At 49.3% G+C, this 18,063-nt stretch overlaps 1 protein-coding gene and 1 pseudogene across 1 annotated transcript in view; one reads left to right on the plus strand and one right to left on the minus strand.

Moving 5' to 3' along the window:
- The first annotated feature begins 1,297 nt into the window (after positions 1–1,297).
- KCNK13 (potassium two pore domain channel subfamily K member 13) overlaps positions 1,298–18,063 on the plus strand; it is a 107,715-nt gene continuing 90,949 nt past the window's right edge. Inside the window, exons 1-2 of the mRNA XM_019462011.2 lie at positions 1,298–1,740; positions 2,156–3,232. Coding sequence (XP_019317556.1) covers positions 2,893–3,232 — 340 coding nt within the window. The 5' untranslated portion in view covers positions 1,298–1,740; positions 2,156–2,892. The remainder of the gene's footprint in view (positions 1,741–2,155; positions 3,233–18,063) is intronic.
- LOC128772753 (60S ribosomal protein L38-like) lies at positions 12,554–13,333 on the minus strand (annotated as a pseudogene).

Consider the following 18,063-nt stretch of genomic DNA (forward strand, 5'->3'; position numbering starts at 1 on the left):
GGATCCACAAAAATTTGTACAAGAATGTTCCTGTTTTAGGATAGCCAAGAAATTCTAATAGCCCCGGTTTCTATCAATAGGGGTATGAATATTCAAACAATAAAAATACTAGCGAGAAAAAGGAATAAATGACCGAGACATATATCATGGGAAGATCTCAAAAATAATAATAATGCTTTACGTAAAAGTATGGAAAGGTAGGATTCCATTTATAAATTTTCTTTTAATGTTTATTCATTTTTGAGAGACCAAGAGAGAGCATGAGCGGGGAAGGGGCAGAGAGAAAGGGAGACACAGAATCCAAGGCAGGCTCCAAGCTCTGAGCTGTCAGCACAGAGCCCTACGCGGGGCTGGAGCTCACGAACTGTCCAAAGTTGGCCACTCAACAGACTGAGCCACCCAGGCACCCCGGTAGGATTCCATTTATATGAAGATCTAGAACAAGCAAAACTGAGTTCCATGAAGGCAAAACCAGTCCATGGTAGGGGGGAAAAAAAAAAAACAAAACAAAAAACAGCGATTTCTTCTGGAGGAATGTGGGTGGGGATTTGCTGAGAAAGAGCATATGGGGAACACTGACCTGTTGGTGACACTTGGTTGATAGGTTGGATAGACAGCTGTTTAATTTGAGCAGGTGTATGCATTTGTCAGAACTCATCTAACAGTACACCTAAGATCTGTGCATTTCACTGTATGTAAGTTTTACCCCACGAGAAAAAAAAAAATCTGTAAATATTGAACTCTCCTTAATGATATGTAGGGAAAAGTACTGGCCAGCGTGGGGAGGTGGTTGCACGGACGTCTACAAGTTACTTTGAAATGCATCCGAACGAGGTGGGTTGAAGGATAGAAAGAGGAATGGATAAATGACAAATCAAGTATAGTAAAACATTCATTGTAAGAATCTAGGTAGTGGGTATATAAAAATCCTCTCAACCTTATGTTTGAAATTTTTCATAGTAAAATAGGGAGGGGAGTAATTGCCGGACTTTACACCTGGCTGTATACATGTCTCCATACTCACTACCACCTAAAGCTCTTGCCCCCAATAAGTTAAATAAAACAAGGGCATTCAGGAGTCGGTAACGGAACTGAGGGGATGGCAGATGTATTGGAATCCCGAGCTCTGTGTTTATTCTCGGCTCCTGGAGAGTTTAAGTGGGTGATGGGCGGGCTCTGAGCTTGGGACTACTTTCTCGGGAGGCAGGGAACTTCTACTTAGTTTGAAGATGCCCACGCGTCCATTCCTCTCTGTATCCGTATTCACTCCCACATGCCAAGGGCTGGTGTTTCCGGAGGGGCAGTGTGTGGCTGAGTACACAGGTGTGGGCGAGACGTGTCTGGAGGAGACGGAGCGCCCCCTTCTGGCCCAAAAGGGGCCCACTCAAGCCCGCAAAGCACCCAACGTACCTCTTCAGCACCCACTCCCCGGATCTGCGCGCCCGGGGTGGGAGCGCTGCAGCCCCCGGGTGGGTGGGCCCGCCCAGAGCCCGCACCTGCGGTCGGAGACCAGGGAAGGGAGAGGCCCGGCGCGGCCGGGAGGCGGAGGCCGGGGTGGAGACGCTGCCGCCCGCAGCCGCGTGGCTCCACCTGTTGCAGCGTCGGAGCGAGCCAGCCAGGCAGGGCAGTGCCCGGCGTGGACCTCTGCTCCCAGCGCCGTTCTGCAGAGCAGAGCCGCGCCGAAGAGGGGACCTGAGGACAGTCCCGACAGAGCGGCGCGGAGGGGGCTCTCCCCGGGAGGTGAGAGTCCAGCGCAGAGGCTGCGCCGGCGTCCCCTGAAAGGCGAGGTCTCGGGGAGGGAGCCCCTGGCCCGTTTGCTGGGGAGCCTCGCCGCTGCTCTGCATGGGGTGGGGGGAGAACGCTCTGCGCTGCGCCCCGGCAGCACAAAATCTCTGGCGCTCACTGAGGCGGCCAAGGCCGGATGGAGAGGATGGAACTCTCCAGCCCCCGGTCCTCGGCCCCCTCTCCGGGAGCTGGGGCTGGCTAGGGACGCGCGCTTCACACCGGCGGAGCGGACACGTGGGATAGGAAGACGCCCCCGCGCCGGACCCAAGGGCGCATGGCCCGGGCAAGGAGAGGGAGGCTGCCCGGGGGAGATGCCCCTAACTTCCCTGGTCCGCCCATTCCAACCTCCCTTTCTGGTCTCCTCCTCCAGCCCGTCCGCCCGCCGGATGCCGCGCAGCGTGGGGGCCCGGCGCGGCGTAGGAACCCTTGGACCCCGCTCCGCGCAGTCCCTGGGGGTGCGCCCGCCGGGAACCTGCTCCGGTCTCTAAGCCCCGGCAGCCGGTGGGTAACTACCCAGAGGCCTGAGTCCCCGCGCCACGCAGCGACTGGCACCCAGCACCACGGATCCATCTGGGGAGGCACCACCGGCGCCGGCACACTGACACCCCGCGCCCTGGCCGTCGGCGGCTTGAGAAGCGATGGTTGAAGCGACGGAGACCGCCGGCCCCGAGACCTTCGCCTCGGGAGAAATGCAAGTCCGCCCCAACTTGCGCTGAGGACGCGCCACGCCCCCTCCCCAATCCGAGCCGAGCTGGGCGCGCGTCGGGTGGAAACAGCGCCCGCGTCCTCGTGCCAAGAAGAAGCGGACTGTGCCCCGGGTCACTCGGACCTTGAGCGTTTAGAACTCCAAGGCGTGTGGGGACGGAGGCGACAAAGCGGATTTGAAACCAGGAGTCGAGGCGGACGTGGGGAGCTGGTGCAGCAGCAGCGGCCGACGAGGCGGCGGCCTGGGGAGCCGCGCGGCCTGGGGGAGCGCCCAGCGGTCATGGGCGAGCCGGCCGTCGGGCGTCCGGGGGCGGGCTGAGCCGCGAGCTCCCGGGCGGCCCGGGCGAGAGTCGGCCCGCGGCCACGGCCGCCCAGCGCGGGACTGCCCCCGGGGGCCCGGCCATGGCCGGCCGGGGTTGCGGCTGCAGCTGCGGCCCGGGCCACCTGAACGAGGACAACGCGCGCTTCCTGCTGCTCGCCGCGCTCATCGTGCTCTACCTGCTGGGCGGCGCCGCCGTCTTCTCGGCGCTGGAGCTGGCGCACGAGCGCCAGGCCAAGCAGCGCTGGGAGGAGCGCCTGGCCAACTTCAGCCGCCGCCACAACCTGAGCCGCGAGGAGCTGCGCGGCTTCCTCCGCCACTACGAGGAGGCCACCGAGGCCGGCATCCGCGTGGACAGCGCCCGCCCGCGCTGGGACTTCACCGGCGCCTTCTACTTCGTGGGCACCGTCGTGTCCACCATAGGTAAGTGGGCGTCGCTGGGGGGCGGAGGGGCGGCCGGCCCCGCTGGCATTTTCCCGGCTGGCCGCTTCGCGGTCTTGGCGTCTTCCGCCTCCGCGCTCAGCCCGGCTGCACAGATGTGAGCCATTGCCTGATCAACAGGTGGTGTTGCCTCCCCGCTTCTCTCAATGTGCTCCCCAGAGCACCTGCAGCCGCCTCACCTGGGAGATGGTTAGAAATGCGGTGTCAGCCCCTCCCCAGACCTTCTGAGTCGGGGCCTGCTTGTTAGCACAGTTCGCGGGGTGGGGGAGGTTGAATGATTCTTGAATTGCTCTGAAGGGTTTTCAGCCTAGGTGAGGAGACAGAGCTTGAGTCCCTGTGACTTTAGGGGGAAAGCTTACAAATCGGAACAGGAACTTAGCAACATGTATTGCCTTAGGACTCTGCGTGAGGCAAGGGTTAGAGGGGGAGGCATGGAATTAAAAAGGTTGGCCGTGGCTTCACACTTAGAGAAGAATGGGACTGACTACCAAATGGGAACCAGGGAGGCAAAAGTGCTAATGAGGATGGGAAGGAAGGGGGCGGGGTGACCTTCGGGTTGAACCAGTTCGTGTTAGGTATGGTTTGGAGACTGAAGCGTATTGCACTCTAGAGGAGAAGAGAATTGCATTCGGGGGTTGCCCCATGAGCTACCTGATCTATATGGAGTAGTGGAAGGAAGGTCTCCTGGCTACAGGCATGAAGGGGGACCTTTACTGCCAAACTCAGGAGCTAGAACTTATCTAGAGGCAATTGGGAGCCATTGAGAGTTTTTGAGCAAGAGTGTGACAGGGCTATGGTCGGTTATGCCTTTATTCTCAGCAGAAGGAAAATGTTGGGCGTCTTTGTACCGCGTCTCTGAAGACCGTTCACCTTTGAAGCATAATCGAGTGCGAAGGGGGTTGGGGAAGATGGTATGGAAATTCTGAGGAAAGGAGGGAGCTGAAGCGGATGAGGGGCTTTGAAAAATGACCCGCAAAGGTGGTAGCTGCCAGCCGCCAGAGCCTGGGGAACAGCAGCAGGGTGCGTCGAGTGCTCTGTGGCTCTGGACCCTGTGCTGGGGAGGAGAGCTTGTCAGTGAGGCGGGGTGATAAGGCAAACTTGCTGGAAGCTCCCACGCATGGTTGTCTTAGGTCGATGTTCTGCCAGGAGCGGGAGCACAAAGTATAACAGCTCAGCCTCAGCCCTGATTAGTCCAGAAAGATTTCCCAGGGTTAGTCTAGAAAAGCCCAGGGTTTCAGCTGGGGAGTAAGAGGCAGGCTGGGGAGGACTGGCAGGGTGAGGGACACACGGGCTCTCTCTGAAGCACTTTGTGCTACACTGTCCCACTCATAATCCCAGGCCCCTTCCACACTGGGCCCCTGCCCATCAGCAAGGACGTATGACACGACAGCTACAGGGTAGCAAGACATACTCTGGTAGCATTCTCTGTGATGATTAGAACACGTGCCCCCAGGGCGGCGGGGGTGGGGGGGTGGGGGGGGTGGGGGGGTGGATAGAGAGTACAAGTCATCATGGCTCTCTGTCCCAGCCCACAATCTCTGCCGGGCTCTCATCGCAGATTTCCCTAAATCCCCCAGTGTGTCAACTCCTTTGTCTCTGAAGATGGTTCCAGAATTTCTGCGTAGAGAGGACTTGGGGTGAACAACCCGGCTGAGAAGTATAACTGTGGAGCTGACCTTGACTCTGTGTCCGCATAGCTAGTGCGGTGTTTTTATTCAGACTGACTATTCATTTGGGATGGCTTGGGGAGAGACTGGGGAGCTAAATCCACCCCACGCACCACAAGCCACCCCTTGGCGCTCCCCGGGGACATAGAGATAGGAAGGAGCAGCTTGTATGTATAGACTGGTGAACGTTGGTGCCTTCGAAACTGAGAATGTCACGGACAGGTGGGCAGGTACGGACACAGGCTCTTGAGGGGCAATGACACAATGGAGCCTGTTGGAGCAGAAGGAAAACTGGACCAGGAGTCTGGAGTTGGAGCTATGGGTCCCGCCTCTTGGGCAAGTTTCTTACCCATTCTGAGCCCCATGCTTCTCACCTGAGACATCTACAAAGTGGCCACCTTGGCATTGGCACATGTTAGCCATTGAGTAAATATTAGTTTCCGTCTCCTGCCCACTCCCTCTCCCTAACCCTGATCCTCCTGCAAGGGTTCTCAAGGGAGAATGAGCTCACGTAAGCGAATGTTCTTTACAAAGCCTGAGGTATGGGTTGTTTTTTTTTGTTTTGTTTTGTTTTTTTTACTTTCTCAATTCTAACATTTCCTCTTAGATTGTTTCATTAATTGCTTTCGTAATTACGGCACCTGCTACCCTTTATTAGGGTACATATTAGGCACATACTGTGATTATCATGTAAATATGTGATACAGCTAATTACTGCATTACACTTACGCTTAATTTCAATCGACACAACTCCATGAGGCAGGTATGACTATGTCCTCGTTTTACAGACAAGGAGGCTTCACGTTCCTTGTAACATAAAGAAGAAAAAAAGGGAAACCATCTGCAGTGACATCACCCCAAGTTAATCATTGTCAACTGGCGCATTTCTTGCTTTTCTTTTGTCCCGTGCATACACATATGTACATAGGTATTTTTTAAAATTGGGATCCTATTCAGTAAATCTTTTATCTTGTATTTAAGTGTAACATTACATGATGGGGTTTTGGGGGGGGGTTGTTTGTTTTCTTGGTCTAAAATAGTTCCACCATGCTTTATTCTGCAAAGACTTTGAAGTATGCAAGAAAGCATACAATGGAAGAATTTTTTAAAAATGTAAATAAAACTTCAGAACCAGGGTAAAGAAGAACAGAAATATGGAAAGCAAATGGATCTAGGAAAGTTGCTAGAGGGGAGCTTTGTCTTCATTTAGGTTCCTTTCAGAAGCAGACACTGAGTCAAGAATTTGAGAGGATCGGCAGGTGCAGGGGACACAGGCAGGTGAAGGAGGAAGTGACCCAGAAAGGGAAGTAAAGTCACCGTGGGGTCTGCTGTTAGGGCAGGAACCGTAGTTGGCTACTGGCACTCAATCCCAAGTGGAAGCTTGAAACAATGCAAAGCTCGTGGCCCAGAATGACCCTAGGTAAGGGTACCAGGGTATCTCTATACCCACACCTGTCGGGAATTGGTTAAAGTGGCTTGGAGAGCAGGGAGAGCACAAGAATAATTCCCAGGTAGGGATTTCCCCCACCATCCCAAAGTGGAGTGGTTTTTACTTTTTTTTTTTTTTTTTTTTTTTTTTTACTGAACTGGCGTAAAAAGGTGAAACAATTAGCATTTCCTAAAGTAAAAACCCTCTGGTTTCTTTCCGTTAGCAATGACAAGTATTAACATAGGGCTTTCATAACAGCAAAGAAGCATAAGGCAGACTTATAGATAATGGGGAAAACCTGTACTTTTGGCCTTTTTTTTTTTTTTCTTCATGGGCAGCCCAAGGGCAGTCCTCTGACAAAGATACAGGCACTGCCCATTTGAAGTCCGGCCTGAGTGCCCAGAAGTGGTAAAGGGGGGTCCCAAGAGGTGTGGTCGGGGCATCAACAGTGACTGTTCAAGTTTGAAATCTGGCTGTAAGCTCCCCGGCGGCATCATTATCCATTCTGGAATTCTTATTATCAGAAAACAGGAAGCATCAACCTTATCCCAACACCTAATCCTCAAAAATGTTTCCCCTGGGGATTTTATATAGGCAACATTGCATAGGATAGTGGGTGATGTTCACAAACAAACAACGTTTTCCTGAAAATGCAACAGAGGATTTCATGCACCGATTGTCTGAGACCTTTGATTTAAAAGTCAGAGCAGGGGCGCCTGGGTGGCTCAGTCGGTTAAGCGTCCGACTTCTGCTCAGGTCACGATCTCGTGGTATGTGAGTTCGAGCCCCGCGTCGGGCTCTGTGCTGACAGCTCAGAGCCTGGAGCCTGTTTCAGATTCTGTGTCTCCCTCTCTCTGACCCTCCCCCGTTCATGCTCTGTCTCTGTCTCAAAAATAAATAAATGTTAACAAATTTTTTAAAAAAGAATTATTATAGCCAAAAGGTGGAAACAACCCAAGTGTTTGTCAACAGATGAATGGATAAACACAATGTGGTAGGTACACACGATAGAATACTATTCAGCCAGGAAAAGGAATGGAATTTTGATGTATGCTACAACACAGGTGGACCTTGAAAACATTATACTTAGTGAAATAAGCCAGACACAGACAGACACATATTATATAATTCCACTCATATGAGGTACCTGGAGTAGGGAAATTCCATAGGAATGGAAGATAGGACAGAAGTTACCAGAGGCTGGGGGAAGAAGGGAAGGGTTGTTTTATGGAGAGGGCCTTTCTGTTGGGGACCATGATGGCTAAACAACAGAGTGAATGTATTTAATGCCATTGGATTATACACTTAAATGAATAGGTAAATATTATGTATGTATGTTTAAAAAGAGCAGACTATGAAAACACAACTCGGGGATGTTGATTCTGAAAGAGGCTGGTGATCAGATTGAAACAAGAACGAATCCGAAGTACTCAGAGAAGTAGGGTGACCGTGTATCCTCAACATAATCTTCTATAAATATCTTTTCTCTCGAACAGGCTTTTGTTAGGAGTTTGTGTCTATATTTGCTGTGTATTTATAACTCAGCTTCTCTCCAGAAAGGACTTGAGGTCATTTGCCCATGATATGGTCGGGGTAGGCTTAGGTTTTAGGTTATCCCCAAATCTCAGCAACTTAGCACAACGGGAGTTTACTTCTTACTCTCACCAGGCTCCCTGGGGCGTGGTGACTGCCCAGACTGGTCCTCTGTGGGCCCCGTGGTCCAGGTTTCTTTTATGTTGTGACTCTTCTTCATTAGCTCATGCTTGCAGGACTGCCCAGGAAAGGGAAGGAAAGGCTGAAGTGTGGAGTACCAGCAACTCAGTGGCCACCACCTGGAAGTGACACAAGTCCCCTCCACACACATTTCATTGACCAAATCAAATCACAGGGCCGCACCCAACTTCAAGGACCTGGGGAACCACCCTACTCCCCTGAGTCCGGAAGTGGATAAGACTCGATATTGGTGGACGGCTCAGATGCCTACCACCCATCCATACGTACAGCGCACTAGCAATGGAGGGTGATGGCTTTAAGACACTGGGGAGATGAGAACACGTGAGTGGGAGAGTCGAGCTGAGCCGTATTGTTAATACACAGAGGTTTAGGTCAAAAGGACCTGCATAATTGCCAGAAGTGAGCCCCACGTTTGGCTCTGAGCTTCCAGTTGTCAAAACAAAGAGACAAAGACAACCGTTAAATGGTTCCTCTTATCCAGGCTGGCCGTTTGGAAAACACCCAACTTTTTTTTTAGCCGCGAATGAAATTTTTCTCGCAGATGGTCATGAATGGGAGTAGGTATTGTGATGAGTCATCCTCTCTAGAGCTTTTAGCTTGTAAATATGAAAGAGCAGTGTGTGCTCCTGCGTGGCATAGGACCCCTCAAGGCAAAGTGCAATTCAGCAAAAGCCCTTCTGCCAAAGTCAGAAGCCACGCGAGGCAGGCACAGCAGCTCCCCGTGGTGTGGTCCAGTAAGGACGTTTAGAATTCTCTACTGGCAGTGCCCAAGCTTTGCCGTCTACAAGAACTCACGTGAGGGGAGTATGGTGCATGTTAAAATGTAGGTGTTTGGGCCCCTCTCTCGGAGCTGCTCGTGCAGTGGGTCTGCATTTTAAGAAACTTCCCCAGATGGCTGTGATGTAGGCGGTACAGGGAGCACTTGAGGCACGTTTGATGGGAGTGGGCATACGGTTGAAGACTGACACTTCCCTCCAGGGATCCTTGCTGTTCTGAGAGTGGTTGATGGAACCCGTGGTATCGGCATCATCCCGGACCTTGTTAGAAGTGCACATGAAAGTTTGAGAGCTCTGAGGTCCGGACGGCTGTGGCTTGGGGATGTTGCTGACTAGGGCAAGGCCCCCTGTGCTTCAGAGCATAGACAAACTGGTGGCCGGGCTGGAGTGGAGAGGAGGTGAGATGTGCTCGGTTCTTGTCTTGGTGGACCTCCTCACCAGCTGGTAGTTAAGTACGCGAGGAGCAAGCTGATTTAGCCCAGAGCAGCCTGTCCAGATGCAGGGATGCTCTGGCTTGGGCTAAGAAGGGGAACATGGCTTGCGCCCATCTGGGAGGCTCTGGCAGAGACCAGCCAAGCCCCGCTTCCGGGGTGTAACACTCAAGGTAGATTTCCAGATTTGCAACAACGGTCGTATTCATTTTAGTCTAACAGAAATAATTACGCTGGCACCCCTTTCTGGCCCTGGCTGTGGCTTGTGACAGGCGCTCATATAGCAGCATCCTACAAGGCTCGTGGGGCTCAGGAGCTGGGCTGACAAGTTTGTGATGTGGCCTGGTCAGTATGCAAAGCTACGTGGTGCTGAACTGAATTTTGTTTCTGGGATCTGTTTTTTTTTTTTCCCTGCATGGGAACAAAGTTGAAGAAAGAGCTTTTGCAATCAAATTATATCCGGTTCAAAGAAAATATTGAGAAACACCATTCTGCAGTATAAAGCTATAAACTGACCTCATGAACAGGCATTCAGCAAGAATAAAAACATCTCGGGGCGCCTGGGTGGCTCAGTCAGTTAAGCATCTGACTTCGGCTCAGGTCGTGATCTCGGGATTGAGCCCAGCATCAGGCTCTCTGCTGTCGGTGCAGAACCTGCTTTGGATCCTCTGTCCCCCTCTCTCTGTCCCTCCCCACCCGCACCCACCCCCCAGCCTCAAAAATAAATCAACATTAAAACATTGGGGAGGGGCACCTGGGTGGCTCCTGACTCTTGATTTCAGCTCAGGTCATGATCCCAGGTTGTGAGATTGAGCCCCGTGTCAGGCTCTGTGCGGAGCATGGAGCCTGTTTAGGATTCTCTCTCTCCCTATCTATGCCCCTCCCCCACTCGCTCTTTGTCTCTCTCTTTCAAAATAAATAAACTTCAAAAAAACAAAACAAAAACAGTAAAAAATTAAAATGTTGGGGAAAGGTACGTCTTAAGGTCACGGAAATAGATCATATTTTGTATCTGATTATTTTCCATATAGCCATTTTTTCCCATATGACTCGAGCATATTGTTGTAATTTGGTAAAAATGAATCTCATAATTAGAGTTTCTTTGATGTACACTAAAGATGATTAGTTTTAAGTGCTTATTAAAAACACTTATAGTTCATCTTCCCTGAATGAGCCAGCGAATTCTTCCCCTATGTTGCCATCGGGAACGAGGGGGGTGGTGTCATGTTAATCATCGTATATGTGTGCTTTAGATTTTTAGGATTTTGGCCCTTTGTGGTGCTTGTGCCATACTTTCCACCCACTTCTGTTTTCTGTTCAGCATCTATTAGATTTAGAAACGCTTTTAATTTCTGTGCAGTTTTATACTTCCTTGCGTATGTCTTCCATTGTGGTTGTGCTTAGAAAATACCTTTCCATCCAGATCGTGTAAGAGGGCTAGTTTCTGTTCGGTACTTTCCCAAGTGCTCCCCACCCCACGCCATCACAGTAGCTTTCGAAGCATTTTACTGTATTGTCCCATTGAACAGTGACGGTGCATGGTGACACCTTGTTTAAGGAGCGGTGGTGCCTGGTGACGGGGAAAGAGGGAGCAGGGGGCGTGGCTTAGGCGATTGCATTCACCCAGGATTGATGAGAGGATCATCCCTCTCGGGAGCTAGCTTCTAAAACTTCATGAAGAAGCTCACCTGTGAACGCTGTCCGTCCTGTGAACGCTGGGCTGTTTCAGTTATTTGTTTCCTTCTTGGAAAACTTCAGGATCTTGGAATGGGAGCTCTGTTGCAGGACATCCCTCTCAGTCTCCCCTGTGCACACGCTGGCTTGTCCACAGACGTGCTAATCTCAGCTGATTTCACCAAATTCTTCTCCTATGGAGCATGGTGCCTTCTCCATCTTTTGTCCTGGATGCCATTCTGTTCTCTCCCCGCCACCCCCCCCCATACTTTTCTCTGCAAGAGACAGACAGATCTGGCGTGAATGTAACCCGAATAATTCTTGCGCCCCTTGGGGCCCCAAGGGTGGTGTGCCATTCAAAGAAGCTTGGTCAATTAGCCCAAAGTAATGAGAAAGTAAATTCAGTTTTTGCTTGCATATCTCCAAAGAATCTTTTTTTAAAAAAATGTTTATTTTTGAGAGAGAGAGCGAGTGAGCACGGATGCCTGCATGCGTGCGCACGCACACCCTGGCACACACCCACCCACAAGTGGGGGAGGGGTAGGAGAGAAGGGGACGGAGCGTCTGAAGCTGGCTCTGAAGAAGGATCTGAAGCGAGCTCTGCACTGAGAGCCCAACGCGGGGCTCGAGCTCACAAACCCTGAGATCATGACCTGAGCCAAAGTCGGACATTTAACCGACTGAGCCACCCAGGGGCCCCTCTCCAAAGAATCTTAGAGTCTCCCATTTATAACAGAGGAATGTTTGGGGAGCCTGGGTGGCTTAGTCGATTAAGTGTCCGACTTCGGCTCAGATCATGATCTCACGGTCTGTGGGTTCGAGCCCCGCGTTGGGCTCTGTGCTGACAGCTCGGAGCCCGGAGCCTGCTTCGGATTCTGTGTCTCCTTCTCTCTCTGCCCCTCCCCTTCTTGTGCTCTGTCTCTCTCTGCCTCTCAAAAAGAAATAAACGTAAATTTAAAAAAACAGTACTTATAACAGAGGAATGTTCTTTCTCTTCTCTCATAGTCTCCCATATGTCACAGGAGTTCTGCGGTGTCTTATCTTGGATTCTCTCAGCCGGCTTGCCCCTCCGACCCCCTCCCCCATCTCTCTCTGTTCTCTGTCGTCATAAGTGACTTCACCTCTCCAACCTGTTGTAGCTTTTTCTCATTCAGCCTGTTACCAGGTCTCGCCACAGGGAGAAATGGCCCGGGGGCCGGCCCAGCGAGCAGCATCCCATCCCTTAGGTGGCTGGTGAGAAGAGCAGGGCAAGACTGTGGTCACCGTGCATTAGTGACTTTACACACGGGGACACTCTCAGCTTGCACAGGAGGACATTACCGTAGCCAGAAGCACACAGTTCAGTGAGGACAGCGGGGGACGCGCCTCGTCAAGCGGTGTCTCCATCGCGAAGTGGCTCTCCTTTTACCCTCCAGTCTTCCGCCTCCTTCAGTTCAGCGTATCTGGATTCCTAGATCGAATCACTTTTCTGAAGGGTCTCACCGTTAGCATACCCACTGCATCTGTAGAAGCCGAAGTGCTCAAATTCTGTTGTCCCCATTCTCTGATCACCTTTCCCCTCCCCATCTCTCTCTTTTTTTTTTTTTTTTTAAGAATTTTTACAACTTGAATACGGTTCACATCAGTGTGCCGGGTTCATTTCAGCTCCCTTACTGCCAAACCCGGGGGCAGGGACTGCTTCAGTTTCTCTGCCTTCTCTTTGTCTGTGATGACCAAAGTGTAAAGGTATCTGCCGCATCGGGCTTTAAACTTCACGTATTTTTCTTGATCTTGACGGACTTGGCGTCCTTCCGCCCGGCCGTGAGCAGAAAGTCCTTGATTTCTTCAGCTTTGCGAGCGTGTGGCAGGCAGTGCCCAAGAGACACTCGCGGCAAGTGGCAAGAAGGGAGGACGGAAAAGAGCGAGACTTTCCGTCCGTATCTCTTCTATTGATCACCTCTCCTTAAAGGGAAACCCTGTGGTCAGTGAACCCAGGGGCCGGGCCACGAATGAAAACGAGTGTCACTTGGGGTGTGGGCCATCAGAGGACACTGGGGCCTGTGTTCTCAAAGGCATTTGGATTCTCACTGTGAAACAGCCTTGGCCTGGCCAGGCAGGTCTGATGATGGCTTAACTCAAGAGTTTGAGCCTCCCAGGTGGAATTTTGACCATCTGTGAGTTCTGGCTTCGTTCCCTTTGGAAGCAAGACAGACAAGAAGCTCTGAACCCTTTTTAGTCGGTAGTGGCGTCTTGATTTCACAGTTCACTTGAGTACCTGTTTGTGTAGGACGCTTGATCAGCAGTGACGGTGAGCCTAGCATATTAGCTGTTTCATCATGTGCCTCTGATTTCCAAAAGGACTTGGGGCAGTTATATTCTCCTGTGATCCTCATGTCTGCACTGAAGTGTTGTAATCTAGAAGTACATACTCTTCTGTTTCTTTCTTTTACATTATTTACTATACACTTTCTCAAGAATTTCCTGTGTTCTGATTGATGTAGAATGGTTTATTTCACAATCCTCAGATTGGCGGATTTGGGTGTTAGAGGGTTTTTAATCTTGTGTATCATAAGATTTATGAAATGTATTGAGTGCTTACCATCGGTTAAACACAGCACACGTCTTTATATATGTTTTATTTCTTTTTAAAAAAATTTTTTTAATGTTTATTTTTGAGAGAGAGAGAGAGAGACGGAGAGACAGAGCATGAGTGGGGGAGGGACACAGAGAGAGGGAGACACAGAATCCAAAGCAGGCTCCAGGCTCTGAGCCATCAGCACACAGTCTGACGCGGGGCTCGAACCCACAAACTGTGAGATCATGACCTGAGCCGAAGTCGGACGCTCAACTGACTGAGGCACCCAGGCGCCCCTATATATGTTTATTTCTTATAACAGCCCCAGGAGGGTGAGTGCTATTAATATTCTCATGTGATTGACCATGATGCTGAGGCCCCCAGAGAGCTTCTGTGTGGCGTCTGAAGTTGCCCAGCTGGAAGAGGTCTGGAGCCTCCCTTCAAAGGTTCCACTTTGAACCACTACTGCTTTGCCATTTCTTTCTTTCGGGCCCTTGTTGTGGGAAGAATTGCCGGCCAAAGATCCTGTGACCTCTTTTTTCAGTTGTGATGGTCCTTGGGTTGACTTGGGATAATATAGGAAGACAGAAATGGTCTGGCTAGCAGAATCTCGGGAGAATATCTGTGGTTCCATGGGTAAAAGGTTTGGGTAATGCCCATCGTGTCTCCCAGGAGTCCACGTAAGTGGAGATTTCTACCTCCTGTTGCAGTTCATGCTTCTCTGGAACTTGTGACCTTGTTCAGTCCGTCACCTTGACAACCGATGTGCCTTGAATGTTCCTGCCCCCAGGCCTCTCATCTCCAATTCTGTATTTGATCCAGGAGTCACTTCCAGACTCTGCCTGTGAGCTCTTGGCCAATTCACAGCAAGCTTTTCTGTGTCTTGGGTCTCCCTCGTGTTAAGCATCTGATGAAGATCACAAGACATTGATCTCACATTACATTGATCTTACATTACAAGGCCGTGGTTTTCACGCTGTGTTCCAAGGGGCCCATGGGGTTCTCCACGGTATCTTAAGAGCTATCCTGAGATCGGAGGGGACCCCTCAAGTTTTTATCTCTGTTGTATATATTTATTTATATATGCCCCAAATATTTATCTTGATCTGCTATCTTTTTATTGACTATTGCATTTGGGGCATGCAGAAAAGATTTTTATATAGCCAAATATGTATGCTCAGTTTGACTGGCAACTTTTTCTATGGTTTTTCATCAAGTCAGATCCTCTTTGTGGTTGAGATAAATATTCTTCTCCATTCTTTGTTTAGCTCTAACTCATTTCAAATGTTATTCAAAAAGATTGCTTTTTAAATGGTTTTGTGTGGTTGACTATATAATTATGATTTGATTTATTTCTAAAATTATCACACAATGATTTGAGAATGTGCATTTTCCAGAATTCTCTTTTCTGTTTTGAGTGTTTCTTTGTATCCTGGTATCTGTATGTGTTTCAGCTGGCTTTGCTCTTAGGTTACAGAATTTCGGAGCAGGAGGGAACATCATCCCCGAACACCCTCCAGACCTAGTAAACACACCCAAAATAACATTTCAGTGTGTGTTTCGGGCATATAAATTCAGAATTATTGATGTCATCACTCACATAACTTTTGTTATTACTCATATCTTTGTTTAGCTCTTCATGCTTTATATGCTAATATCTATTTTTAAACATAGATATGATTAAGTTCCTGTATTATGTTAGCAGATATTTGCTGACTTTTAGACCATCTCTTTAGTTGTGATTTTTAATATATTTTTAAGTAAAGTACTTAATATGTTTTTTTTTTAACCAGTTTTAGGTTTTTCTTTTTGCAGGGGAATTTGGCACATTTAGTATTTGGTCTCATATGTAATTATCCTTTTTTTTGTTGTTGTTCTTTTTTTCTCTTGTTTTTCTGTTCTGTCTTTTTTTAAGCTTATTTACTTAGAGAAAAAGAGAGACACCGCATGCAGAAGGGACAGAGAGAGAGGGAGAGAGAGAATCCCAAGTAGGCGCCCCCCCCCCGTCAGCATGGAACCTGATGCAGGGCTCAAACTCACAAGCTCTGAGATCATAACCTGAGCTGAAGTTGGTCACTTAACTGACTAAGCTACCCAGGCACCCCTGTTCTCTTTTATTTATTGTTTTAATTTTTTTAATGTTTATTTTTGAGAGAGAAAGTGAGCGAGAGAGAGTGCGTGAGCAGGGGAGGGGCAGAGAGAGAGGGAGACAGAATCTGAAGTAGGCTCCAGGCTCCGCACTGTCAGCACAGATCCCTACATGGGGCTTGAACCCACAAACCGTGAGATCATGACCTGAGCCGAAGTCGGACGCTTAACTGACTGAGCCACGCAGGTGCCCCTGTTCTCTTTCAATGCTATACCTTTCTATTACAGTGGATTGGGTATTCTTTTTTTTTTTAATGTTTATATATATTTTTTTTTGAAAGAGAGAGAGAGAATCCCAAGCAGGCTCCACACTGTCAGTGCAGAGCCTGGTTCAAGGCTCAACTCACAAACGATGAGATCATGACTTAAGCCAAAATCAAGAGTCAGAAGCTTAACTGACTAAGCCACCCAGACATCCCGCATATTCTTTTTGTCATTTTTAAGTGTGATCAGAATGAAATCTTATCTAAACTTCCTAGGGGTAAAAACAATTTCTGCCATTATTTTTCATGTTTCTAAATAAAATTAAGACCCTTTTCTCTGAATGATATTGAATGTTGAGTCTTGTGAGCTCGAGTTCAGCTCTAGTCCCTCAACCGCCTTGTCTCCCAGGTTCCCTGTTTTGGTACCTTGTTCTCTGGAAACACTTTTTAAGATTACTTTTTTTTTTTAAACCTGGGAACCTGCCTTGTGTCATGGCATCTGATAGCTGAGAGCACACTGCCGCCATAATCTTTTTCTCCTTAGTGATCCTTAGCGCATCTCTTTCTGACTTTCCGATCTCTTCCTCTTCGTCCAGTCAATTCTTTCTTCTCCTGCCTCTGGACCTTTTAGGCTGTGGATGATCATGTACGTGACACCATGGTGCATTCTTAAGCCTTGCTTCTGCTTCCAAACGGAGAGCGAAGGCAAGATGTCTAATTGTTTGAGAACCTCTGTTGTTCCGTTTTCCATTCTGCCTGTACGGATTCACATTCCCACCGGCAGTGCACAGAGGTTCCCCTTTCTCCGCGTCCTTGACACCAGTTGTTCTTTTTTGTTTTGAGAATAGCCCTTCTGAAAGGGTATGAGGTGATATCTTGTTGTGGTTTCGGTTTGTATTTTCTCGGTGGCCAGTGATGTGGAGCCCCTGTTCATGCACCTGTTGGCCATCCGTATGTTTGTCTTTGGAAAAATGTCTGTTCAGTTCCTCTGCCCATTTTTAAATCAGATTGTTTGTTTGTTTGCTGTTGAGTCGTATGCATTCCTTATATATTGTGGCTATTAATCCCTTGTCATTGTTTGTTTGCTATTGAGTCGTATGCATTCCTTATATATTGTGGCTATTAATCCCTTGTCAGCTCTGTGACTCACAAATCCCTTCTCCCATCCAGGAGGCTGCCTTTTCCTGGTCGCTTTCACTGTGCCCAGGCTGTTTACAGTTTCATCCGGTCCCACTTTTTTAGTTTTGTTTTTCTGGCTTTTGCTTTGGATGGTTTCTAACTCTATTCTCTCTTTTCTCCCAAGGTAGGTTTTTTTCATCCAGTGTTACTCATTTGTGGGGTTCTTGTTTTCTTAATTTCCCTGGGTATTTCCTATAAGCCACTTTCAGTCCCAACAGAATCTTGAGAGCTTTCTTTGGGACCTAACACTTAAAAACCGAGTTTGTGCTACTCCTAGCATTGTCCTCACTGAGGCCTGTTTTATTAATTTTGGGCTGTGGATATTTTCTGCTCCAGATGTTCTGTCTCTGGTGTTTGGTTGGGAAGCATGCTATCCCATTTCTTGGCCTGCTGTATTTTTAGACTTAGTTTCTTTCATTGAACAGCCCGTGACCTAATACCCAACACCTGTGAGAAGAAATGTGTTCAAGGCCTGCTTTGACCACGCAGGGATATGCTGTGTTGCATGTCGTGAGATGACAGATGGAAACGGAATTCAGGGAATTGATCCCTGAAAGGAACCACCATCACTGTTGCTTCAATTAAGACAAATTTCCTGGAGAAGGTGGGGTCTTGGGGCTGTTTGGAAAGAGCTGATGGCCTGCTCATTCTCCCAACTCTCTTTTGAATTGGGAAATCTAAGTCTCAGGGAGAGAGAGAAAAAGAGACATTTTCTGAAGTGCACACACAACGGGGAAGTAAGGGAGTTTATCAGTTAGGAGTTTTGTTTAGCCTCACGTTGCAAGACACAAAAAACAGTGGTAAAGCACAGGAAGTTTCCCTTGGTGCGGGAAAGACGTCTGTGCAGCACGGAGGCAGTTCAGGGCTGGCACCGTGGCTGTATGGTGTTATCAGGGGGTCAGGCCTCTTCAGCTCAGCTAACCCTAGGGTGTTACCTTCGTCCTCGGGGCTCAGTGTGGCTGCTGGGACTCTGGCCGTCACATCTACACCCCAGGGGTTAGGATGAAGGAAAGGAGAG

The sequence above is a fragment of the Panthera pardus genome, unplaced genomic scaffold (assembly GCF_024362965.1).
Source record: "Panthera pardus isolate Hobbes unplaced genomic scaffold, ASM2436296v1 HiC_scaffold_24, whole genome shotgun sequence".
Taxonomy (NCBI): domain Eukaryota; kingdom Metazoa; phylum Chordata; class Mammalia; order Carnivora; family Felidae; genus Panthera; species Panthera pardus.